Source organism: Carcharodon carcharias, chromosome 1, assembly GCF_017639515.1.
Source record: "Carcharodon carcharias isolate sCarCar2 chromosome 1, sCarCar2.pri, whole genome shotgun sequence".
Lineage (NCBI taxonomy): Eukaryota > Metazoa > Chordata > Chondrichthyes > Lamniformes > Lamnidae > Carcharodon > Carcharodon carcharias.
In genome coordinates, this window is record NC_054467.1 from 152,751,294 (window position 1) to 152,773,020 (window position 21,727).

Sequence of the window (21,727 nt, forward strand, 5' to 3'; positions counted from 1 at the left end):
ATCAGTAGCGCAGTCTCAATCAGTGAATGGGAATCAGATAGCTTTCCTTTTAAATCTGGAGTCAGGCAGGGCTGCCCTCTCTCACCCCTGTTCTGTTTGTGTGTTGCATCGAGCCCTTTGCTGAGTCCATCAGGAAGGATCCGGGCATAGGAGGAGTGAAGATCCCAGGCAATGAAGGCACTCAGATCAAAGCCTCCCTGTACATGGACGATGTCGCCGTCGTCTGCTCGGATCTGCTGTCGGTGTGCAGACTGATCCATATCTGCCACCAGTTCGAACTGGCCTCAGGAGCCAAGGTAAATCGTGGGAAGAGCGAGGCCATGTTCTTTGGGACCTGGGCTGACCGATCCTTTGTCCCCTTCACTGTCAGGACTGACAGCCTGAAGTGCTGGGGATATGGTTTGGAAGGACTAGGGCATGCATTAGAAACTGGAAGGAGCGAGCATCTATGGTGCAAAGAAAACTGGGCATGCGGGAACAATGCTCCCTCTCCTTGTGGGTAAGAACCTGGTCATCAGGTGTGAGGCATTCTCGCTGTTGCTGTACGTGACACAGGTCTGACCCATTCCACACTCCTGCATGTTGGTGATCACCCGAGCCATCTTTCGCTTTATCTGGAGGTCGAAAATGGATCGTGTCCGCAGGGACGCGATGTACAAGCCTCTCGATAAGGGGAGAAAAAACGTGCCCAACATTGTCCTCATCCTGATGGCCACCTTTGTCTGCGGCTGCATCAAGCTGTGTGTAGACCTTGGTACGCAAACACTAAGTGTCACTATGTGCTGAGGTTCTACCTGTCCCCGTTGTTGCGAAGGATGGGTCTGGCCACACTGCCGTGGAACACTCCAAGTAGTTGGACTGTGCCATACTACCTGTCCCTCGTGGAAAAATTTATGCAGATAAACACCTTTGACCACAAGTCCATCAGGCAGTGGTCGGCGTGTAATGTCTTAGAGGCCCTGGGAAAAGATGGATCCTGTTGGATGGTTCCCCGAGCAGACTGTCAAAGTTATTTGGCAGATTGCCTCATTGCCAGAACTTTCCAACAAGCACCAAGACGTAGCTTGGCTGGTGGTGAGAAAGGCCCTCCCCGTCAGATCCTTCCAACACGCCAGGAGTCTCACCCCCTCTGCATATTGCCCTCGAGATGGCTGTGGTGGGGACAAGGCTGTTGTTCACCTCCTTGTAGATTATGCCTTTGCAAAGAAGGTCTGGAGAGAGATGCAGTGATTTCTGTCAAGGTTCATCTGGAGCAGTTCTGTGACACAGGACTCTGTGCCCTTTTGGCTGTTTCCAGGGACATACACTGAGACAAACATCACCTGCAGCTGGAGGATCATCAACTCGGTCAAAGACGCTCTTTGGTCTGCCCGAAACTTGTTGGCCTTCCAATGCAAAGAGTTGTCCCTGACCGAGTGTGGCAGGTTGGCACATTCCAAGGTGCAGGACTACGTGCTGAGGGACGCACTAAAGCTTGAGGCAGCCGCTGCAGAGCTGCGATGGGGAAAGGTCGCTGTCTGAGACCTTTCTGTCATAGTGCACCAAGGGACTGGGAATTGTATAGACCCCTCGGGCTGTAGGGCTCACAATGAATGTACGCATTAAATACCAATTATATTATAATTGTATTGAAGCACCTCAGAGTGCAACATGATGTATGTCGATAACTCCAATCCAATGCACAGTCTGATTGTCTGTAATGACCATATTGAAATGTTTTTAATATTCATTGTATTGATGCACCTCGTGATCCATGTGTAAAAGTTGAATCTGATTGTGATTTTTTGATGGCGATTCAGAAATGTTTTGTAATGTTCTTCCAGATATTTTATGAATAAAGTTTTTTTTTAAAAATCAGTTGGGTTGACGCTAGTTATGGAAATGACGAGGAAAGGAATGAGAAACCGGTCATGTAGTTAATGCAAAGTGCCTGGGATAACTTGAACTGAAAATGCATTGTGTAAATGCAAACCATTGTTGTTTCCTACAAGTAACCTTAACACCTCTATCCAGAAATACTCGGAAATCCGCCGAGTATTATATCCATATATATATATCCAACTGGATCTTAAATAATTCTAGAATTTTGTGAATATTATTCTATCTGGGAACCCGTTCCACCTGACCATCCTCCGTATGAAGAACTTATGTTAACTAGTCAAGTTCAAAACAATTTTTAAGGAATTATTAACGCTGCGAGGCGGTTATGCAAATACATCTACAGCAACAAAAACAAATATTGTCAGAGTCAACGAACGAAGTGTTGCTCCAGTTAGAGTTAGGGAGAAAGGGGGAAGCGCGTCAGAGGCACCACAATGTAAAACTGGTGTGAGTAGACCCAGGCGGATCAGAAGGGTGGGCGGTTGGGATTTAGCGAGGTCGCCGAGCTCCGCGTTTAACTCCAGCAGGTGATTCAATGGAATAGAGATTCATTCGGGTTCCTGCTAACATGGATCAACGCTGGGTTCCTGCTCTACTGCTCGTTCTAATTGTTCATCAAGGTAAAGAGGCGATTGTTTCTTACTTTCGGAATTATTGATCAATTTAGTTTTTTTTTAGTGAAAAGCTTCCCTACCCTTGATTGTTTGAGACGGACGTGTTTTAATTGGAGAGCAATGAAAGTAGCGGAGGTCCAGATAAACGAACCCCCACTTGGCGACCAAAGAAGTTAACAGGGGTTCTTGCCTTTGACATTTGAACAAGTTTGTTGCAGTTACTTTTAGGTAACACACTTTTGGGAAGATGTTAAAGCATTTGGTTAGCTTTTAACAGTAATTTGAGAATCGTCTGCAGATTGTGCTCTTTGAATCTAATGTCCCCGACTATCCCTGTCCAACTCTGAATGACTACCCCTAATTCTGACCATTTCCAATCCTGCCTCTGTCTGCTTCATGTCATCGCAAGAACTTTCTGGAGTTTATTGCAGGCTGTGCCGAAAGCTGGACAGAGTTTTCGCTGAGAAGTTACTGCGGATCTTTTTTTTATATCAAACAGACGCACTCAGGGACTGGGGAGAATTGTGCTTTTGATGCATCTCTGATCATTCTGATGTTGCAGGGATATTTCGAAATAAATCACTTGATGTTGCTGAAGTAAAGTGGATAGAATACCCAGTGCAAAAAGAAAAAGAAAGCGGGACATTAGATACAGAATGAATCATGCTGAAAACAGAGGTGACAAACACAGAGAGGAAGGGAAGCTGTCAGCAGTGATTGAAGTTTGTTGCATTTTGATATTCAAAAGAAACAGGGGAGCCTTGCGGCAGTTGGGTGATGTTTCGGAAAGGAGTGTGTTTGCAGCTTGTTTGGTCGTTAAATTCCGGTGGATTTAAGCTTGCAGGTGCTGCGTTTTGACATCTGAGCTGAGATGGGGAGCATTGCGAGTGGAGCTCCCGCCGGCAGGCTGCACTGGACCGTAGACCGATCGTCTCAGCTTGCTCCTGCCCCACAGAACTCATTTCTCGTTATCTTGACTCCCTTCTCTCTCCCCTTGTCCAGTCCCTTCCCACCTACATCCGTGATTCCTCTGACACCTTACGTCACATCAACAATTTCCAGTTCCCTGGCCCCTACCGCTTCCTCTTCACCATGGACGTCCAATCCCTCTACACCTCCATCCCCCACCAGGATGGTCTGAGGGCCCTTAGCTTCTTCCTCGAACAGAGGCCCGAACAATCCCCATCCACCACTACTCTCCTCCGTCTGGCTGAACTTGTTCTCACGCTGAACAATTTCTCCTTCAACTCCTCTCACTTCCTCCAAATAAAAGGTGTGGCTATGGGTACCCGCATGGGCCCCAGCTATGCCTGTCTCTTTATGGGGTATGTGGAACATTCCTTGTTGCAGTCCTACTCCGGCCCCCTTCCACAACTCTTTCTCCGGTACATCGATGATTATTTCGGTGCTGCTTCATGCTCTCGTCAGGACTTGGAAAAATTTATTAATTTTGCTTCCAATCTCCACCCCTCCATCATTTTCACGTGGTCCATCTCTGACACTTCCCTTCCCTTCCTTGACCTCTCTGTCTCAATCTCTGGTGATAGACTGTCCACCAATATCCATTACAAACCCACCGACACCCACAGCTATCTCGACTACAGCTCCTCACACCCCACTTCCTGTAAGGACTCCATCCCATTCTCTCAGTTCCTTCGCCTCCGTCGCATCTGTTCCGATGATGCTACATTCAAAAACAGTTCCTCTGACATGTCCTCCTTCTTCCTTAACCGAGGTTTTCCACCCACGGTCGTTGACAGGGCCCTCAACCGTGTCCGGCCCATCTCCCGCGCATCCGCCCTCACTCCTTCTCCTCCCTCCCAGAAACATGATAGGGTCCCCCTTGTCCTCACTTATCACCCCACCAGCCTCCGCATTCAAAGGATCATCCTCCGCCATTTCCGCCAACTCCAGCATGATGCCACTACCAAACACATCTTCCCTTCACCCCCCTTATCGGCATTCCGTAGGGATCGCTCCCTCCGGGACACCCTGGTCCACTCCTCCATCACCCCCTACTCCTCAACCCCCTCCTATGGCACAACCCCTTGCCCACGCAAAAGATGCAACACCTGCCCCTTCACTTCCTCTCTCCTCACCGTCCAAGGACCCAAACACTCCTTTCAAGTGAAGCAGCATTTCACTTGCATTTCCCCCAACTTAGTCTACTGCATTCGTTGCTCCCAATGTGGTCTCCTCTACATTGGAGAGACCAAACGTAAACTGGGCGACCGCTTTGCAGAACACCTGCGGTCTGTCCGCAAGAATGACCCAAACCTCCCTGTCGCTTGCCATTTTAACACTCCACCCTGCTCTCTTGCCCACATGTCTGTCCTTGGCTTGCTGCATTGTTCCAGTGAAGCCCAACGCAAACTGGAGGAACAACACCTCATCTTCCGACTAGGGACTTTACAGCCTTCCGGACTGAATATTGAATTCAACAACTTTAGGTCGTGAGTCCCCTCCCCCATCCTCACCCCCTTTCTGTTTCCCCCTTCTCTTTTTTTTTTTTTTCCCAATAAATTATAAAGATTTTCCTTTTCCCACCTATTTCCATTATATAAAATAAAAAAAAAAAAAACCCACTAGAGCTATACCTTGAGTGCCCTACCATCCATTCTTAATTAGCACATTCGTTTAGATAATATCACCAACTTTATCTTTAACACCTATGTGTTCTATTGTACTATTGTTGTTGACATCTTTTGATATTCTGCTTCTATCACTGCTTGTTTGTCGCTACAACCACACCAACCCCCTCCACCTCTCTGTCTCTCTATCTCTCCGCCCCCCACACACACACCTTAAACCAGCTTATATTTCAGCTCTTTCCTGGACTCGAACTCAAGTTCTGTCGAAGGGTCATGAGGACTCGAAACGTCAACTCTTTTCTTCTCCGCCGATGCTGCCAGACCTGCTGAGTTTTTCCAGGTAATTCTGTTTTTGTTCTGGACCTGTTTCGCCGGCATCACGAACAACCGCTTACACCAGTTTGTTTTTACAAATAGCAGTCACAACAGAGATTTCGTCACATCAACAATTTCCAGTTCCCTGGTCCCAACCGCTTCCTCTTCACCATGGACGTCCAATCCCTCTACACCTCCATCCCCGACCAGGATGGTCTGAGGGCTCTTAGCTTCCTCCTCGAACAGAGGCCCGAACAATCCCTATCCACCACTACTCTCCACCATCTGGCTGAACTTGTTCTCACACTGAACAATTTCTCCTTTAACTCCTCTCACTTCCTCCAAATAAAGGTGTGGATATGGGTACCCGCATGGGCCCCAGCTATACCTGTCTCTTTATGAGGTATGTGGAGCATTCTATGTTCCAGCCCTACTCCGGCCCCCTTCCACAACTCTGTCTGGTACATCGATGATTATTTCGGTGCTGCTTCATGCTCTCTTCAGGACCTGGAAAAATTTATTAATTTTGCTTCCAATCTCCACCTCTCCACCATTTTCACATGGTCCATCTCTGACATTTCCCTTCCCTTCCTTGACCTCTCTCTCAATTTCTGGTGATAGACTGTCCACCAATATCCATTACAAGCCTACCGACTCCCACAGCTACCTCGACTACAGCTCCTCACACCCTGCTTCCTGTAAAGACTCTATCCTATTCTCTCAGTTCCTTCGCCTCCGTCTCATGTGTTCCGATGATGCTACCTTCAAAAACAGTTCCTCTGACATGTCCTCCTTCTTCCTTAACCAAGGTTTTCCACCCACGGTCGTTGTCAGGGCCCTCAACCGTGTCCGGCCCATCTCCCGCGCATCCGCCCTCACGCCTTCTCCTCCCTCCCAGAAACAGGATAGGGACCCCCTTGTCCTCAATTATCACCCACCAGCCTCCCCATTCAAAGGATCACCCTCCGCCATTTCTGCCAACTCCAGCATGATGCCACCACCAAACACATCTTCCCTTCGCCCCTCCCCGGCGGCATTCCATAGGGATCATTCCCTCCGTGACACCCTGGTCCAGTCCTCCATCACCCTCTACTCCTCAACCCCCACCTATGGCACCTTCCCATGCCCACACAAAAGATGCAACACCTGCCCCTTCACTTCCTCTCTCCTCACCGTACAAGGGCCCAAACACTCCTTCCAAGTGAAGCAGCATTTCACTTGCATTTCCCCTAACTTAGTCTACTGCTCTCATTGCTCCCAATGCGGTCTCCTCTCCATTGGAGAGACCAAACATAAACTGGGTGACCGCTTTGCAAAACACCTGCGGTCTGTCCGCAAGAAAGACCTCCCTGTCGCTTACCATTTTAACACTCCACCCTGCTTTCTTGCCCACATGTCTGTCCTTGGCTTGCTGCATTGTTCCAGTGAAGCCCAACGCAAACTTGAGGAACAGCACCTCATCTTCCGAATAGGCACTTTACAGCCTTCTGGACTGAATATTGAATTCAACAACTTTAGATCTTGAATTCCCTCCTCCATCCCCATTCCGTTTCTTCCCCCTTCCTTTTGTTTTTTCCAATAATTTATATAGATTTTTCTTTTCCCACCTATTTCCATTATTTTTAAATCTATATCTTTTATGCCCTGTTAGTCTTTCCACCCCACCCCCAGTAAAGCTGTACCTTGAGTGTCCTGCCATCCATTCTTAATTAGCACATTTGTTTAGATAATATCACCACCTTCAACACCTCTTTGTTCTTCTGTCTGTGACATCTTTTGATTATCTGCTCCTATCACTGCTTGCTTGTCCCTACAACCACACCCCCACCCACTTCTCTCCCCCCCCCCCACCACCCCACCTTAAACCAGCTTATATTTCAGCCCTCTCCTAATATTCACTCAGTTCTGTTGAAGGGTCATGAGGACTCGAAACATCAACTCTTTTCTTCTCCGCCGATGCTGCCAGACCTGCTGAGTTTTTCCATGTAATTCTGTTTTTGTCACAACAGAGATTCCCCTGGCTCTAGGCGTGTTAATGAAAGGATTACATTGAATGTACAGTTCATGCTGGTGTCTATGCTTCACAGTAGCCACCTCCAACCGCTCTTCATCTCATCGTACCAGCATATCCTTCTTCTTATTCCTTTCTCCCTCGCATTTCTAAACGCATCTATTCTATGCTTTATAGTGAATTATTGATATATAGCGTTACGTTGTAAGTTGGCTGTTGTTTGGTTGCGTATGTATGTTATCTTATAATCTGTTTGGTGCTTTCTGCTGACTTAGTTTTTAAGGAATAATAAGCCATCTGCAGGCAGCATCTGTGGACATGGATACAGGGTTTAGATTTTCTCTTCGCTTGACCTGTTGAGTTTTTATTCAGCATTTTCTATCTTTATTTCATATTTCCACCCACTTGATTTTGGGTTATATGCAAGTTAGTTGAGCATTGAGCACAGTGAGTGATGACACTATCCCTCCTAGGCATCAGTCCAGCTCGTGTAGATGGTTTCAAAGTCTGGTTGCTTTTTTGCTGCCTGTCAGGGTCCCATTTAATGTTTGGCCAAGGTGAATCTGTGTTCGAGTGGGCAAGACAACCAAATGTTGGCACATTTCCTTAAAGAGGCCAAAAGATGGCCTGGGTTGGGATCATTGCTAGAGTGTTCTTCAGGGCTTGGAATGAATTTTCATGCTCAGGAAAGAGGGTAAGGAGATTTACTCTGCATTGACAAATTCATACTGCACCTCACTTAGGGGCAATTGTAATTGACAGTATGAAAGATAGAAACACGTTCCATTCACTGGAGCAGAGAAGGTTAAAGGGAGAACTTATGGAGGTATAAAATTATAAAAGGGTAAATGGTGAAAAATTATTTCCGCAGGCTGATTAATTAGTGTCAAATAGGCGTAAATTCAGCATTTAGTACTGGAGATAAAACGGAGAAGGCAGCAAGATTCTCTTCAAAGGAGAAGCTATTATGAGCTGAAATACATTATCACGAGTGACAGGTGAAGGCAAATCAATAACAACATTTACAAAGAAATTAGGTGAACACTTGAAGAAGGAAACTACTAATGAATACGAGGAAAGGGAAGGAAAAATGCAATACAAGTAGATAGATCCTGCAGGAAAGCTAGCTCTGGCATGGACATGATCTGGGTGACTGACCCTTTATGTTCTGAAATTTCTACCATTCCACAACATTAACATCTATCACTTTAATGAGCACAGGTTTTCCCTGTCCCCACCATAAAGCCCAGTCATCTGGTTTTCAGTATCACATGTACCCATCAGGACAGACCTGTTCCTTTGTTTGCAGAGAACATGGCAAAGGCATCAAAGATAAAGTATAACTTTCCAATGATGGACATCAGAAATAAATAATTTTCTTGATTAGGCTTCTTAGTCTTCAATCTTCCCTAGCTCAGTTTTCATATCCAATTTTACCTGGGCCACATTTAGTCCTCCATAAGCAGTTTCATTAACAACAATAAACTGCATTGATAGAGCACAGTTAATAGAGAAAACAACCTTGGCCTCTTCACAAGCATTGAGGGAGGGAATTTTAACCAACAAAAGGACGGGTTTGTGTCAGGTTTTGGTCTTTTAGTCTCAAAAATCAGAATTCCAACTCTAATCCAACTCCAATATGTTCACTCCTGGTTTTAACGATGGTGGGAAGATGGGCGAGTCACCAGTCCACTCCAAGGATGCAGGTTGGCAATTGTCAATTAGCTTCTCAATTTTATTTGTGGTTGGTCAGGTTTTCTGAGCCTCAGAAAATCCAGCAGCCACATCTAGACAAGAACTTGCTGGCTCCAGGAGGTGAGTGCCTTCACACCTATCTTCTGGATCCAGCATGTTTGCCTAAACAACCCATACAACCAGGCAGCCCCTGCCCTGATCTTCCCCTTAAGGCCTCCAATCCCACCAGAGATACCAAGCTCTCCAGACCTCCAACCTTGCCCTTAGGCCTCTGATTTACTCCCCCATGCCCCATCCAGCCTCTGATCTTCTTTGCTAATCTATCCCTCAGGTCGCTGACCCCCCTCCCCCCATTAAGATTTCTAATCCTCTTCCTTTGCATCCTCACCCCAAACAATGCTGAATCCCACACTGAGGCCTCTCACCATCCCCACCCTGGACTCTGGGATGGTCACTGTGATCAAACCCCAGGGTTTCCAGGGAACATTTCTTCTATCCAATCCTCAGTGAAGATCAGTGTGTGTGTGTGTGTGTGTGTGTGTGTGTGTGTGCTGTATCCGTTTCAGTAAAGAGGTGGTTGCTGAAGCTGCTCTGTTGTAGACAGACCTGCAGTCTCAGAGCAGGGCAAGAACAACATTACTAGTGGATGTTGACTGTAGAAGCAATCTTAGCCTTTAACTTCTTTGTGCCAGGCTCCTTCCATGTTGGAGCAAATTTTATCCCTAACATCTTGCAGCTTGCCATTCACTGTAAGGGTGATCACTGTGGCCCTGTATGCAAGGGAGGCAGAATACATTGTATTCCCTCTTTCGAGAGGGAAGCTGAAAGAGTGAGCATACAGCATTACTAGGAGAACAGGCTGCCCCACATTGCAGGATGCCATTGACTGTGCAAACTTCACTTTGCAGCTGCTGCATATAAACTCAGAGATGCAACTGCATGGGGATTCATTCCCTTAAAGTCCAACTGGTGTGCCACCAATTGCAGTGCATCATATAGATGAATACTGTCTTCATTTTGCACCATTCCGCTGTATCATTTGCATTTGAACCAGCACACAAAACCAGACGATGACTACTGGGTGATGAAGGCTATCTGCTGACTACTCAGCCCATGACTCTGTTGCGCAACCTGGAGCCATGCTGCCACTCACAATTTGATCAAGCAGACCATTGTGGTTCTTACCAATGCTCCTGCTGCCTGTACCACACTGATGCAGTCCTACAGTACTCTTCAGGGTGCATGTCATGATTTGTCATGGTCTCCTGAATCCCACATGACCTCAGTATCATGGGCCCTTCCCACCAGGTACACAGCAGCTGAGGAGGAAGAGGAAGAAGAGGAGAAGGAAGGAATTAGGCAACCAATACAGTCGCTTTCTGGCCAGACTGACTGTGATCAGTTCATCTGGCTATGGTTCCACTAAACACAACCCAACTCCTCATTCACCAACTGTCTCACACCTTACCTTCCCTCTGTTACTGACCATCGCAATGTCCTCTTGGTCACAATGTTAAATTAAAAAGCACCACATAATGAACACTCCACATCAATTTTATCAGTCAAGCCATCTAATATTCCATATAAAATTCAACTAATCATCCTTGTGTATTCCCTTACTACCTGCCTTTCTGTGCCTTTCCCTGGTCTGGTGCTCCTACACAGTGTTACCCCAGTGGCCGCAGCATAGCTGGTGAAGGCTGCTGACTTTTAGGGGCTAGTTTGCAGATGGCTTTGGAGGATAACCTGAAGCAACTCTGACCCTAGGCGTCTTGGCCAGCAGCAGTCTAAGAACCAGCAGCAAGGGCACTCGCAGAGTGGCAGTGGTGGGAGGACGAATGCTGTCATCCTGAGAGAGGTCAGCAGATTCATGTTCCATGGATCCAATGCCTGTTGGATTATAGATTGCTGGACTGCTGTGAGACCCTGAAAACCCTATTGACCACATCCACAGCTATGATGGCAGCAGTCTGAGCAATTCATGGCAGCAATTGAATTTGTATGGGGGAGGATAAGGCAAAGTGTTTTGTCACTAGACTGGTATTCCAGAGACTCAGGGTAATTCTCTGGGGTCCTGGGTTTGAATCCCGCCACAGCAGACAGTGAAATTTAGCTTAATAAAAATCTGGAATTAAAGGTCTGATGATGACCATGAAACGATTGTGATAAAAACCCATTTGGTTCACTAATGCCCTTTAGAGAGGGAAATCTGCTGTCCTGGCCTCCATGTGACCCCAGACCCACAGCAATGTGATTGACTCGTTTAAAAAAAGGATGGGCAATAAATGCTGGCCTAGCTAGCAATGCCCACATCCCATGAATGAAGTTTTAAAAAATTATTCCTGTTGGAGCTTCCACAGCTGCACTCAGACATTGAGTGGTTTCTGGTTGTGCTTCAAAGAAAAGTGAGACAGCCATCAAACACAGCATCATGGTTGGATCTACAAGTGTAGTGATGGAGTTAGCCACTACATATAGGCTGCAAGCTCAGTGCAAAGCCACACTCCTCCATGTTCCTGGTCAATGACAGCAAGCATTCTAGCAGCCTTGCCAATGCATCAAGCATTCCTGTTTTCATAACTATTCTGCCATCCAAGTCCTCAATCGAGTTCTCAACAGCAAAACCTGTCTGTGTTGTTTAATAGAGTATGTTAGACAAAGTCACACAAAGGGTAAACTGTAACAGTTTGTGATGTTATAGAAGAAAGTGACATATACTCATATGATCTGAGAGAGTCTAGCAGAAAGCAGCATGGAAAGAAGCTGGTGTAAGAGTTCTCGTAACTAAATATGTTACAATAAAGTTAGAATACTTGCATTTGGCAGTCTTTGAGAGTGATTGAAACTACTCCCAACCCAACAACACAATGATCAAGTGTGAACTTTGCGGTCCTGCAAATTAACACCTCTGCCACCCATACTCTCCACCCTGGCTGCATGCCACCTTTCCCAGTGTCTCATCACGTGGATTCCAATCTGCTGTCTAAAGTACATGCAGTGTCAGAATATGAGCTGGTGGCTGGAAGACTGAGTGACGGTGTTTCATCATCACCAGTTTTTCCTTTCTCTTCCACATTTTGCTTCTGCACCAGTCCCTGGTCTGATGACAATTCTTGAGTGTCTGAAAAGAGAAAAGTACAAGCATAGGTTTGTGGTGAGGGGAGGATGGGAACCAAGCAGTGTATACTATAATGTTTTCAGTCCCACCACTGACTACAGCCTCAGTTGTGGCTGCTGCAATACTGGTGAACACCATATCCTTCATTTGGGTGAGGGCTTGGAGCCATGTCTACCCCCACCAGCTACCTCTGGTTGTGTGCCACCTAGCTCTGTAAGAGAGAGGGAAGTGTGTCAGTGAGTGTGTTGCAATCTGTTTGGGCGATGTGGCTGTCATGGTTACAGAGCCGACAGTGTGTGCAAGCTCTGAGATGTGAGTGTGAGGCTTGCAGCAGTGCTAGATGTGTGAGGGTGAGGTGAAACTATGAATATGGGGTATGAGCCATGATTGGTATAGATCGTTGGTAGGTAAGTGAAGGGGACTGTGAGACTAATGGTTCAGTTGTAAGGACGTTGCATTTGAAGGTGCATTGACCACTTGTGTGAGGACATTGAGCTTCTTGCACCACTCCACCCAGGCCCTCAGGATTGACTGTGATGGCTTTCTGCTCCTACTATCTTCACAGTGTCTGTTTGGAGGGTGTCTTGGATCTCTGTAGTTTGAGAACCTCTTTTCTAGAACACCCCCTTCACTAAGGCCTTCAGTGCTGCCTCAGAGAAACTTGGAGCCATTGTCAGCTATGCTGTGGCATCTTGTCTCTTTCTCAGGGGAACTCACTGAAAGAATGACTTCAAACACATGTTTTAGTGTACCTCCCCTTTAAGACGTGCAGACTGGCGTTAAATAGTGCAGTGAAGCTTGTACTTGTGCTAGCCTCCCATGATTTTTTACAGCCACTCAACAGCTTGCTTATTGCTGACTATATGCTGCAATCATTTACTCAAACAGGCAGCATGAAGTTTGCATACTGCCTTCATTGAAAGTGATGGGCACCAGTTAATTGCACATTGTAATCCCTGCGCTTGTTTATAAGACTTATCAAATTTCAAAGTAATCCAGTAAATTTTAGGAGGGTTGAAGTGCTGCATTTCATTTCTTAAGGCTGCAGTCTTATCGAAATTTGCCTGGGACGGGTTTCTCAATCCAATGTGAATGAGTACCACCTGATTGATGACATCCAACATTTCAAGCGGTTCAGTGACTGGGACTGATGGAGAATGGATGCATGCACAGTATAGTGTGTATAACGGTTGCGTAGACATTCTGAATCCTTGCATGTATTCAGATATTTTGTTTTTTTTTATTTGTTCTTGCCATGTGAGCAGTCCTAGCTAGGCCAGCATTTATTGCCCAAACCGAATTACCCTTGAGAACGGTAAGTGGTTATGAGTTTCCTAATTGAGCCGCTGCAGTCCATTTGGTGTAGGTATGCTCACAGTGCTACTGGGACGGACTTTTAAAAAGCAAGAAAAGACACTGACTTAAGATGGCTGCCACAAATCACCTGATGTCTGGTGTTGCAGGTTGGCCAGTATTCTGGAAAGTCCCAATTCAGACATGTCATGGCACCCTCACAGAATTTCACACCTGCTGATGTTAAGAACTCCTTCAAAACAATTTACTGAAAACTGTACTGGGCCTCACATTAGCATTTCTATAAGGCTACCTCTTAAGTGGAGACAGAGGGTGGGATTTTCCACTCCGGAGACTAAATGTGGTGGCGGGTGGGAAAGGCGGCATGGTTCCTACTGATTTGTCATGCCAGATTGTCCACTTTGTCATTATGTATGCATAAATGTGCAGCATGCCATGTCTTGTGGTGGGGCAGGTTGGGATTCGTCCACACCGCCATTACCTCATTGGCTCATATTTCCAGGTGCCATATTTAAATGGCGCCTGTGCACACATTCTTTCTGCAGCACAGAAATTGTCATGGTGAGTAATGGGCCTGGGAATGAGACAAACACTGTGCGCCCAAGCTCAGCAACAAGGCACTGGCAGCACTCCTCCAGGCAGTCGAGGGCTGGTGCGAGGTCGTTTACCCCCGTGATGGGAGCCGGAGGTCCACCAACTTCACTACCAATGCTTGGGAGGAGATTGTCAGTGCCAGTGCAGTACAGAAAAGGGCTGCTATCCACTGCAGAAAAAGGAAAAATTATCTCATCTTCTTGGCCAGGGTAAGTCAAACTTCTCGTCCATCTCTACTCACACTCTTCAGGCATTCACAGTGTTACAGTCCACAGGGATCTCATATACTACCGCACAAGGGACATCATCACTGATTCTCTCACACACACATTTACCTCTTCATCTCTTGTTACATCTTGCAGAAGTCATGTCTTTAGTCTTTACATAGGTCCACTCAGCAACCATAGCAGACAGGCATGCTTATCATCTGCTTGTGCAGCCCTCCTGATCACAATTTGTCCATCTGTCATTATACAGGAAAAGATCAATCACTCACAACACGAGAGAGAGATCCCCGACCGGACAGGAGTTGCCGGAGCTCAGGCCACTCAGCCCCTTTGAAGAGCAGGCAGCAGAGCTGTCTGGTGAGGACCAGGACTGTGCCGGTGCCGAAGGCAGAATCTGCACCCCCCAACAAGCTAATGAGACCCTATCCACTAGTCTTTGTCACCTTCCAAAACTGAGTGCTCTTTAATGTAGGTGACTATCCAGCCAATCATTAATTATCTTTTCTCTCCATTACAGCCACCAACAAGAAAAGGAGGAGACACACCCCTGGCCAACTCATCAGCCCCAGCCCCCAGACCACCTCGGATGAGCATTCCGAGGATCCATTAGGTATAGAGTCATTCACCCATATCCTCCAGCAACGCAGAGACACACACCTCGGGTGGGACCTGTTTTTAGAACAGGCTTGGGGGTCACCATCTGGTTAGCACAGCATAGGTTCTGGTCCACAGCAGGTGGAATTAGTGACAGCCAAGTTCAATGACACTTGGGCCAGAAGTCTGTTGAATCCGAGTCTGATGACGAGCCTCTGGACTTGGCCCTTACAGAGATGGTGGAGCTCCAAAGACAGGCAGGGGCACATCAGGCAGCATTGTCAGGGGCCAATTGGAAAGAGGGTTGAGGAGCCTGTCCATGTTTAGTCTGATGTCTTGGCACCAATATGCCAGTGCATTGAGGTCACCCTCGGAAGGGTGGCAACCGCCATGGAGGCCTTGCTTCAGCAGCTTCAGCCGGAAATGGGCGAGGAAGAGCACATTGTCGCTTCATCTATGAGAACCTTCTAGCAGTGGCTAGGTGAGAGGAGGACGGGGCAGCGCAATCTCCCTCCAGGAGCCCCTTCTCGTCAAGGAGTCAGGGAGGCGCCCTTGGGCACCTACACGGAGGAGGAGCATCAGCTGGACACCCTGGGGCCATCCACCCAGTACACTCCAGGGCTCTCCAGCCACTCCAATTCCAGTCTGCCTGTGACCTCATCAACTCCAGCTCTTCAGGCCCAGGAGGGTGTACCTGGCGTACAGCAAGAGACCCTTAGCAGGCCGAGGCCATCCAGGACTCGGCCCGACAGAGGACGCCTGTCAAGGTCAGCACAGACAACAGAGCCTAGCAATCAGCAGGCTGTCTCCACCTCTGCTGTGGATGTCAGGGATGCATGTAGACATAGCAGTAGGTAAGAGAAAATAAGAAATTTTGAGAGCACAACAGTGGCATGGTGTTCACAAACTGTATATATTTTGCCCATATGTAAATATATTTTGGTTCTGTGAACTTCCCGTCTGGTGAATGGCTTTTCCATCTGATGTTCTGAGGTCATACAAGTGTAGCAGACGCTGACCCTCCTCACATATCTCCCATCGTTTGCTTCAGGTATATGGTGTCTCACACCAGCTCATTACAGTGCATCGCCTTTCTGTGCACATCAGGGACATGAGCAGGGCCCCTGGCTCCAGCAAAATGGTGGTTGGGCAATGCCTATCTGAGACTTGAGTCTCAGATCATATTATGAGGCCCCATGAGTATAGATGTCGCAGTCTGGTTTATTCACCTGATGCTTCTGCAGTGAAGTATGGTCAATGTGGATCTTATAGGTTTTACTGGCAAGCCGCATTGCAGTCAACCTCACTTGCTGCATTTTTCAATGGCCTCCATGTAATGACTGTCAGGTTTGCGTGTGGGTTACATACCTACCAATAGTGGAGGATCTTATGCACTCCTGTGGCCTGCAACATTATGCCATGTCCATGTTTACACCTAGACATCAGCCCTATAGTAGTTCTTATTGGTCCAACTGCATATTGCAGAGCCATTGACCTAGCTAACACTTGATGACTCCTGAAATGTCTGCTAGACAGCAACAACTATGCGAGATCAGAGATGTGTGTTAAGGCCCCAGATGCCGGACTGTTACCTGGGAGGATGCTGCTCTGGGCCTGAAGGTTTGGCTAGTGTGGCTTGCCCAAATCTCTGAGCCAGCTCCCTGATGGGCATTCGACATGGTTAGCTGATTGCGAGAATGCCAGCAGTGTGCCCAGTTTCCATGTGGACATCTGAGACTTCTGGAATGAAAACGTGGAGGACTCAAATGGAATCAGAGTGAAACTCTATTAACATTTGATGTGTGGTCTTTATTTTCAATAACTGAGCTAATTAATGGCTAGATACAGTGTCTGCATTCTCAGGCCTAAGGACACAAAGCCTAGGCTGCACGGGAAGTTGGGATATTCTAGATGAAGGCAGGTTCATGAGTGATTGTCACTGATCAGACGATGCTACTGCTGAAGCTCTTTCTGTGCACACAAGACCTGACTCAGAAGCTCACATCCATGACTGAGAGTGACAGATCACTACACCCTAAAGAACGACCTCATGCTGTAGACTCAGTATGATGACAAGTCCTGAACATGAGGGATTGCCTGTGGAGAGATGCCGCAGTCCGGAGTCAGATTAGATCTCAGGCATTAAAGCAAGAATCAACAAGTGATGATTGTCCTCCTTGAAGTGCCTAGCAACACTTCAGGCATACTGCAACAAGTGCAGTGAGGATTGCAGTGCTGCTCCTGCCTTTGGAAGGCTGCCATAGGCAGTGGAATGTTTGTGAGATGCTAGAAGAGACTGCACCATGTCTACTCTGTCTACAATGCACGCTGGTGGAGTTATTATCGCATACAGGGCAGTGTCATGCTCCAGAGGCAGCCTAGCATTCCAAGGATGAGGCCATTGTCACGCAAATTGTTTTTTTTTATTTGTTCATGGGATGTGGGCGTCACTGGCTGGGCCTGCATTTATTGGCCATCCCTAATTGCCCTTCAGAAGCGGCTTGTTGGGTCATTTCAGAGGGCATTTAAGAGTCAACCATACCTTAGAGAATGTACCCAGCCATTGAGTTTGGAAAAAAAGCTGCTGCTCAGTTAAAAATATATACAGGGAAACAATACATATTTTTTAAATTAATTGAATGTGGGCATTATTGGCTAGGCCAACATTTATTGCCCATCCCAAATTGCCCTTGTATTTAGGAGCTAACCACATTGCTGTGGGTCAAGCCAGATAGGGATGGCAGATTTGCTTCCCTAAAGGGCATTAGTGAACCAGGTGGGTTTTACGACAATTGACAATGGTTTCATGGTCATCATCAGAATTTTAATTCCAGATTTTTTATTGAACTCAAATTTCATCATCTGCCGTGGTGGATTTCAAACCCGGATCCCCAGTGCATTACCTTGGGTATCTGGAGTGCAAGTCCAGTGAAAATACCACCAGGTAGGTCACCACCTCCCCCCTCGTTCTACTCATTCAGAGATTGATGTCCTTGATTGAGGTGCTGAGGATAGCAACGACGGTGTTCTTGTCATGGCAGCATGGAGGGCACAGGTGAAAGAGGCTTGCGTGAGCTACTCGTCTTCATCGTCCTGGAACCTTGTGGCTATAAGCATGTCATGGGCATGGCTGCCACTCTGGCCTGCGCTATGGCCTCCTACTCTGGAGCCCCAGCTTCCTCATCCTCATCGAGCTCAGCCCTCTTGACATGCTCCTCGTCGGAGAAGTGCAGCTCCTCCATCTCTTGATCTGGCAAGTCATCCCCCCTTTGTAGTGCCAGGTTGTGTAGATCACAGCAAGCTGCGATGATGTGGGATACCCTCTGGGGGGAGTTCTGGAGATCGCCGCTTGACTGGTCCAGACATCTGAAACACATCTACAACATGCCAATGGTCTGCTCAATCAAGGAGCCTGTCGTGGAATGAGACACATTGTACCTCTCCTCTGAAGCACTTTGTGGCTGTCTAACGGGCCTCATTAGCCACATCTTTAGCAGGTAGCCTTTGTCACTGAAGAGCCAACTCTGGATATGCCGAGGGCCCTCAGAGATCTCTGGCACCTGTGAATGGCTCAAGGTGACAGAGTCATGGGAGCTCCCAGGGCACAGACGTGCATAATCTGCTTTTGGTGGTTACAGACTAGCTGTACGTTGAGAGAGTGGAAGCATTTTCTATTGATGTAGTGGCTGCTGCCAGGGAGCTCTTAAAGCCACGTGTGTAGTCGATGGCACCTTGGGAAGCCGGAGATCATTGTAAACCCCACGGTTCTGGCAGCCTGGCTGGTTTCGTCCAGGGAAAACTGGATGTAATTGTGTGTCTTACTGAATAGGGCAAGAGTAATGTCTCGCATTTATGAGCAGATGCTTGGGATGTGCTGTAGAGGACCCCTGGAATGAGCCACTCACCAAAAAAGTTGAGTACAGTGGTCACCTCTAGAGCCACTGGCAATGGATGGCCTCCCACTCCCTGTGGAGTCAGATCGTCCCAAAGAATGTTGCAGATGTGAGCCACCACATCCCTTGACAAGTGAAGGCGTCTATGCCACCATCTCTCACTCATCTGTAGGTATGAGAAGTGTCTTCAGTACACCCCTGGTTGAGCCAAATGCTTCAGTTGAATGGGTCTTCAGCCTTAGCTTCTGGGTCTTCATGGGGCCCATAGTGACCATGTTCCTCAGGGTGAGGTGCTTCCTTTTGCCCTGTCTGACAGCGATGGGCCCTTTCTTCTCCTCCATTTCCTGACTGCCAGGAAAAAGGCAGTGTTTTTTGCTGTATCATTCTCTTATCCTGCTCGGCTCTGCGGAAATATTGAACAGATACATGATTTAACATAACCCTGCAATGATCACCTTCCAGTCTCAAGCTAGTTAGTCACTGTGAAGCCCATGGATAGCCCTTATTCCAGGTATTCTATCCCCGGATCGTCCCTGGCATCTATAGCATAGCCTTGAGCATCAGTGGAAGGGCCTCCCCACTGGCCATACTCGTCCCCTCCCTCCACCCCACCCCACCCTGCCACACTGCCCCCCCACCACACTCTGCACCCCACCACCCCTCCCCCCCACGCCAAAAGGCCCAAGGCATGACAGCACTTTCAGAAAGGGGGTTGGATCTGGATGAATGCAGCCAGGTGCTGACAGTCGAAGTCAGGGCTCTGTCAGACTGACTATTTTGGATTAGACTAAAGTTCATACTTGGGCTAAAGTAAAGACTTTGCACGGATGTAATGAGATAGGTGTGCGAAGCCTGGACCTGTCAGCTCCAAGGTGTGGACGTCTTTGGGACATTAGGCATATGCAGTTTGACTGTTGTCCCTTTACAGTTGGATCCTTCTGAGGGTTATGCTTTCCTGTTGGAGGGACAAATGGTCATTGGAACACAATCAAAACCTGACCCCAGGGTGGAATGGAGTCTCGCTGGAATACGCACCATGAATTCTTCAATTGGCATTTGAGTCTTCCCAACATGTCTCAGCTGTGCAGTGATCTCCATTTGGTAAAGCGCTAATTAGTAGGTGCCCCTTCACTTGGCCCAGTGCAGTATTTGACTCCTCTCACAAGCCCTTAGATCCCTCCCCTGGTGATTTATTTCATAGCTTACTTTTGCACTGTTTCATTGGATCAGCTTGCAAAATGGAGGCACTCAGGTTTTATGATGAGACCAGCTACCAACCACCACGCCCCCCATCACCATTGAAGTTCCTCCCATCGTGCTGGAAGAGCATAATGTGCAGGTTTCCCTCCCTCTGATCACCCTCATTCCTCCCCCTCTAATCCTGGATCCCATCCTGATTGCTGTTGACACCCCTGTCCCCCCTGAACTGTTTGATGTTATTGTCCCAATGCCCCATGTCGACTTGACCTCTCGCCATCTTGAGGCCCTTTGCACGTGACATGCCGAGATCTCCCTAAGAGGCCATTAAGTGCTTCCTCCCCACCACACTATATTACCTGTTCCCCACCTATAGGCTGCAGATGCCTTCCCTGACTGTGCCATCTCCGTCCCAATACCAATCCAACAACCCCAAGGAGCAACCTGTGTGAGGGACGGACCACGCCCTGAACACCATGCTGGGCACAACTGACACAGAATGGACAGGCCCTTTCCCTCCCCATACTGGGCCTGGGACAGATTTGCCAAGCACAGCTCTCTAAATTGGTGCACAATTGCCCAGAACCGTCTATACTTACTGGCTCTGACCAGCTATTGCACTAAAACAGCAGTCCAGAAAAATCTGCCAGTCGGCAGCAATATTCTTCTCCCTCAGGTCAAGACCCTAAGTCTAATACATTTAAAAACCTAGCACAGAGATGGAGAATTTTTCATTGAAAGGAACCTCAGCTGCAAAGGTCATCGACTTTTTGGAAAAGACAGATTATGTTTTAAAAAGAAATTGTCTCTGGGTTTCAACTCCACTCCTGGAACTTCAAGATCACTGTGAAAAATTTCTGCTGCAGACACAGATACCAGCAAAGGACTCATAAATCGTGAACTCTCAAATTTTTACCTTTCAGCATTGAAGTTTAATTTGGCTAAGAAAGTAACTACCAACAATATAACTTGTAAATTTTGCATGCTTTTGTGTGTGTGAATGTAGGTTGCGAAGGTCAAGATGCGAGTTCACCTTTTTAAACATGTTTTATATCTTTATTTGGGTGAGTTTTTAACTCAGCAAAAACTAACCCATCTGTTTTAACCTCAAGAAAGTCTGCCAGACTTGTTTCTTTGCAATCAGCACGTAAATGGTTAAGCATAGATATTGACTGAATACCCTCACAGTAAATTCACAAAAACACCTTTTACGGTTAGTGGGAAACCAAGGTAGTCATTCTGACCCCTCCTCACGTAGCCATAACATCTATCTAATCTAGTCTTGAATGTTGATGTGGTTCCTGCCTGAACCACTAACCTTGGAAGTGAATTCCACAGTCTTACAACTGTGTGCAATTAAGTTTCTCCTGCCCTTTGTTCTAAATCTCTTACATTTAATCTTGTCATTCTTGACCCTTCAACAACACGAATCAACCTGCTTCTGTCCAACCTGTTCCATTATTTCCTAATTTAAGCACTTTTGCCATATTGCCCTGTAATCTGGACTGTTCTAACTGAAGAAAGAACAATTTTCAGCCTTTCTTCATATAATATTTCCTCAAAGCAGACAGAATCTTAATGAACAAAAACAAAAACAGAATTACCTGGAAAAACTCAGCAGGTCTGGCAGCATCGGCGGAGAAGAAAAGAGTTGACGTTTCGAGTCCTCATGACCCTTCAACA

At 47.1% G+C, this 21,727-nt stretch overlaps 1 protein-coding gene across 1 annotated transcript in view; it reads left to right on the forward strand.

The window, feature by feature from the left end:
- Positions 1-2,356: 2,356 nt before the first annotated feature.
- LOC121275463 (mast/stem cell growth factor receptor Kit-like) overlaps positions 2,357-21,727 on the forward strand; it is a 127,631-nt gene continuing 108,260 nt past the window's right edge. The window contains exon 1 of the mRNA XM_041183072.1: positions 2,357-2,501. Coding sequence (XP_041039006.1) covers positions 2,450-2,501 — 52 coding nt within the window. The 5' untranslated portion in view covers positions 2,357-2,449. The remainder of the gene's footprint in view (positions 2,502-21,727) is intronic.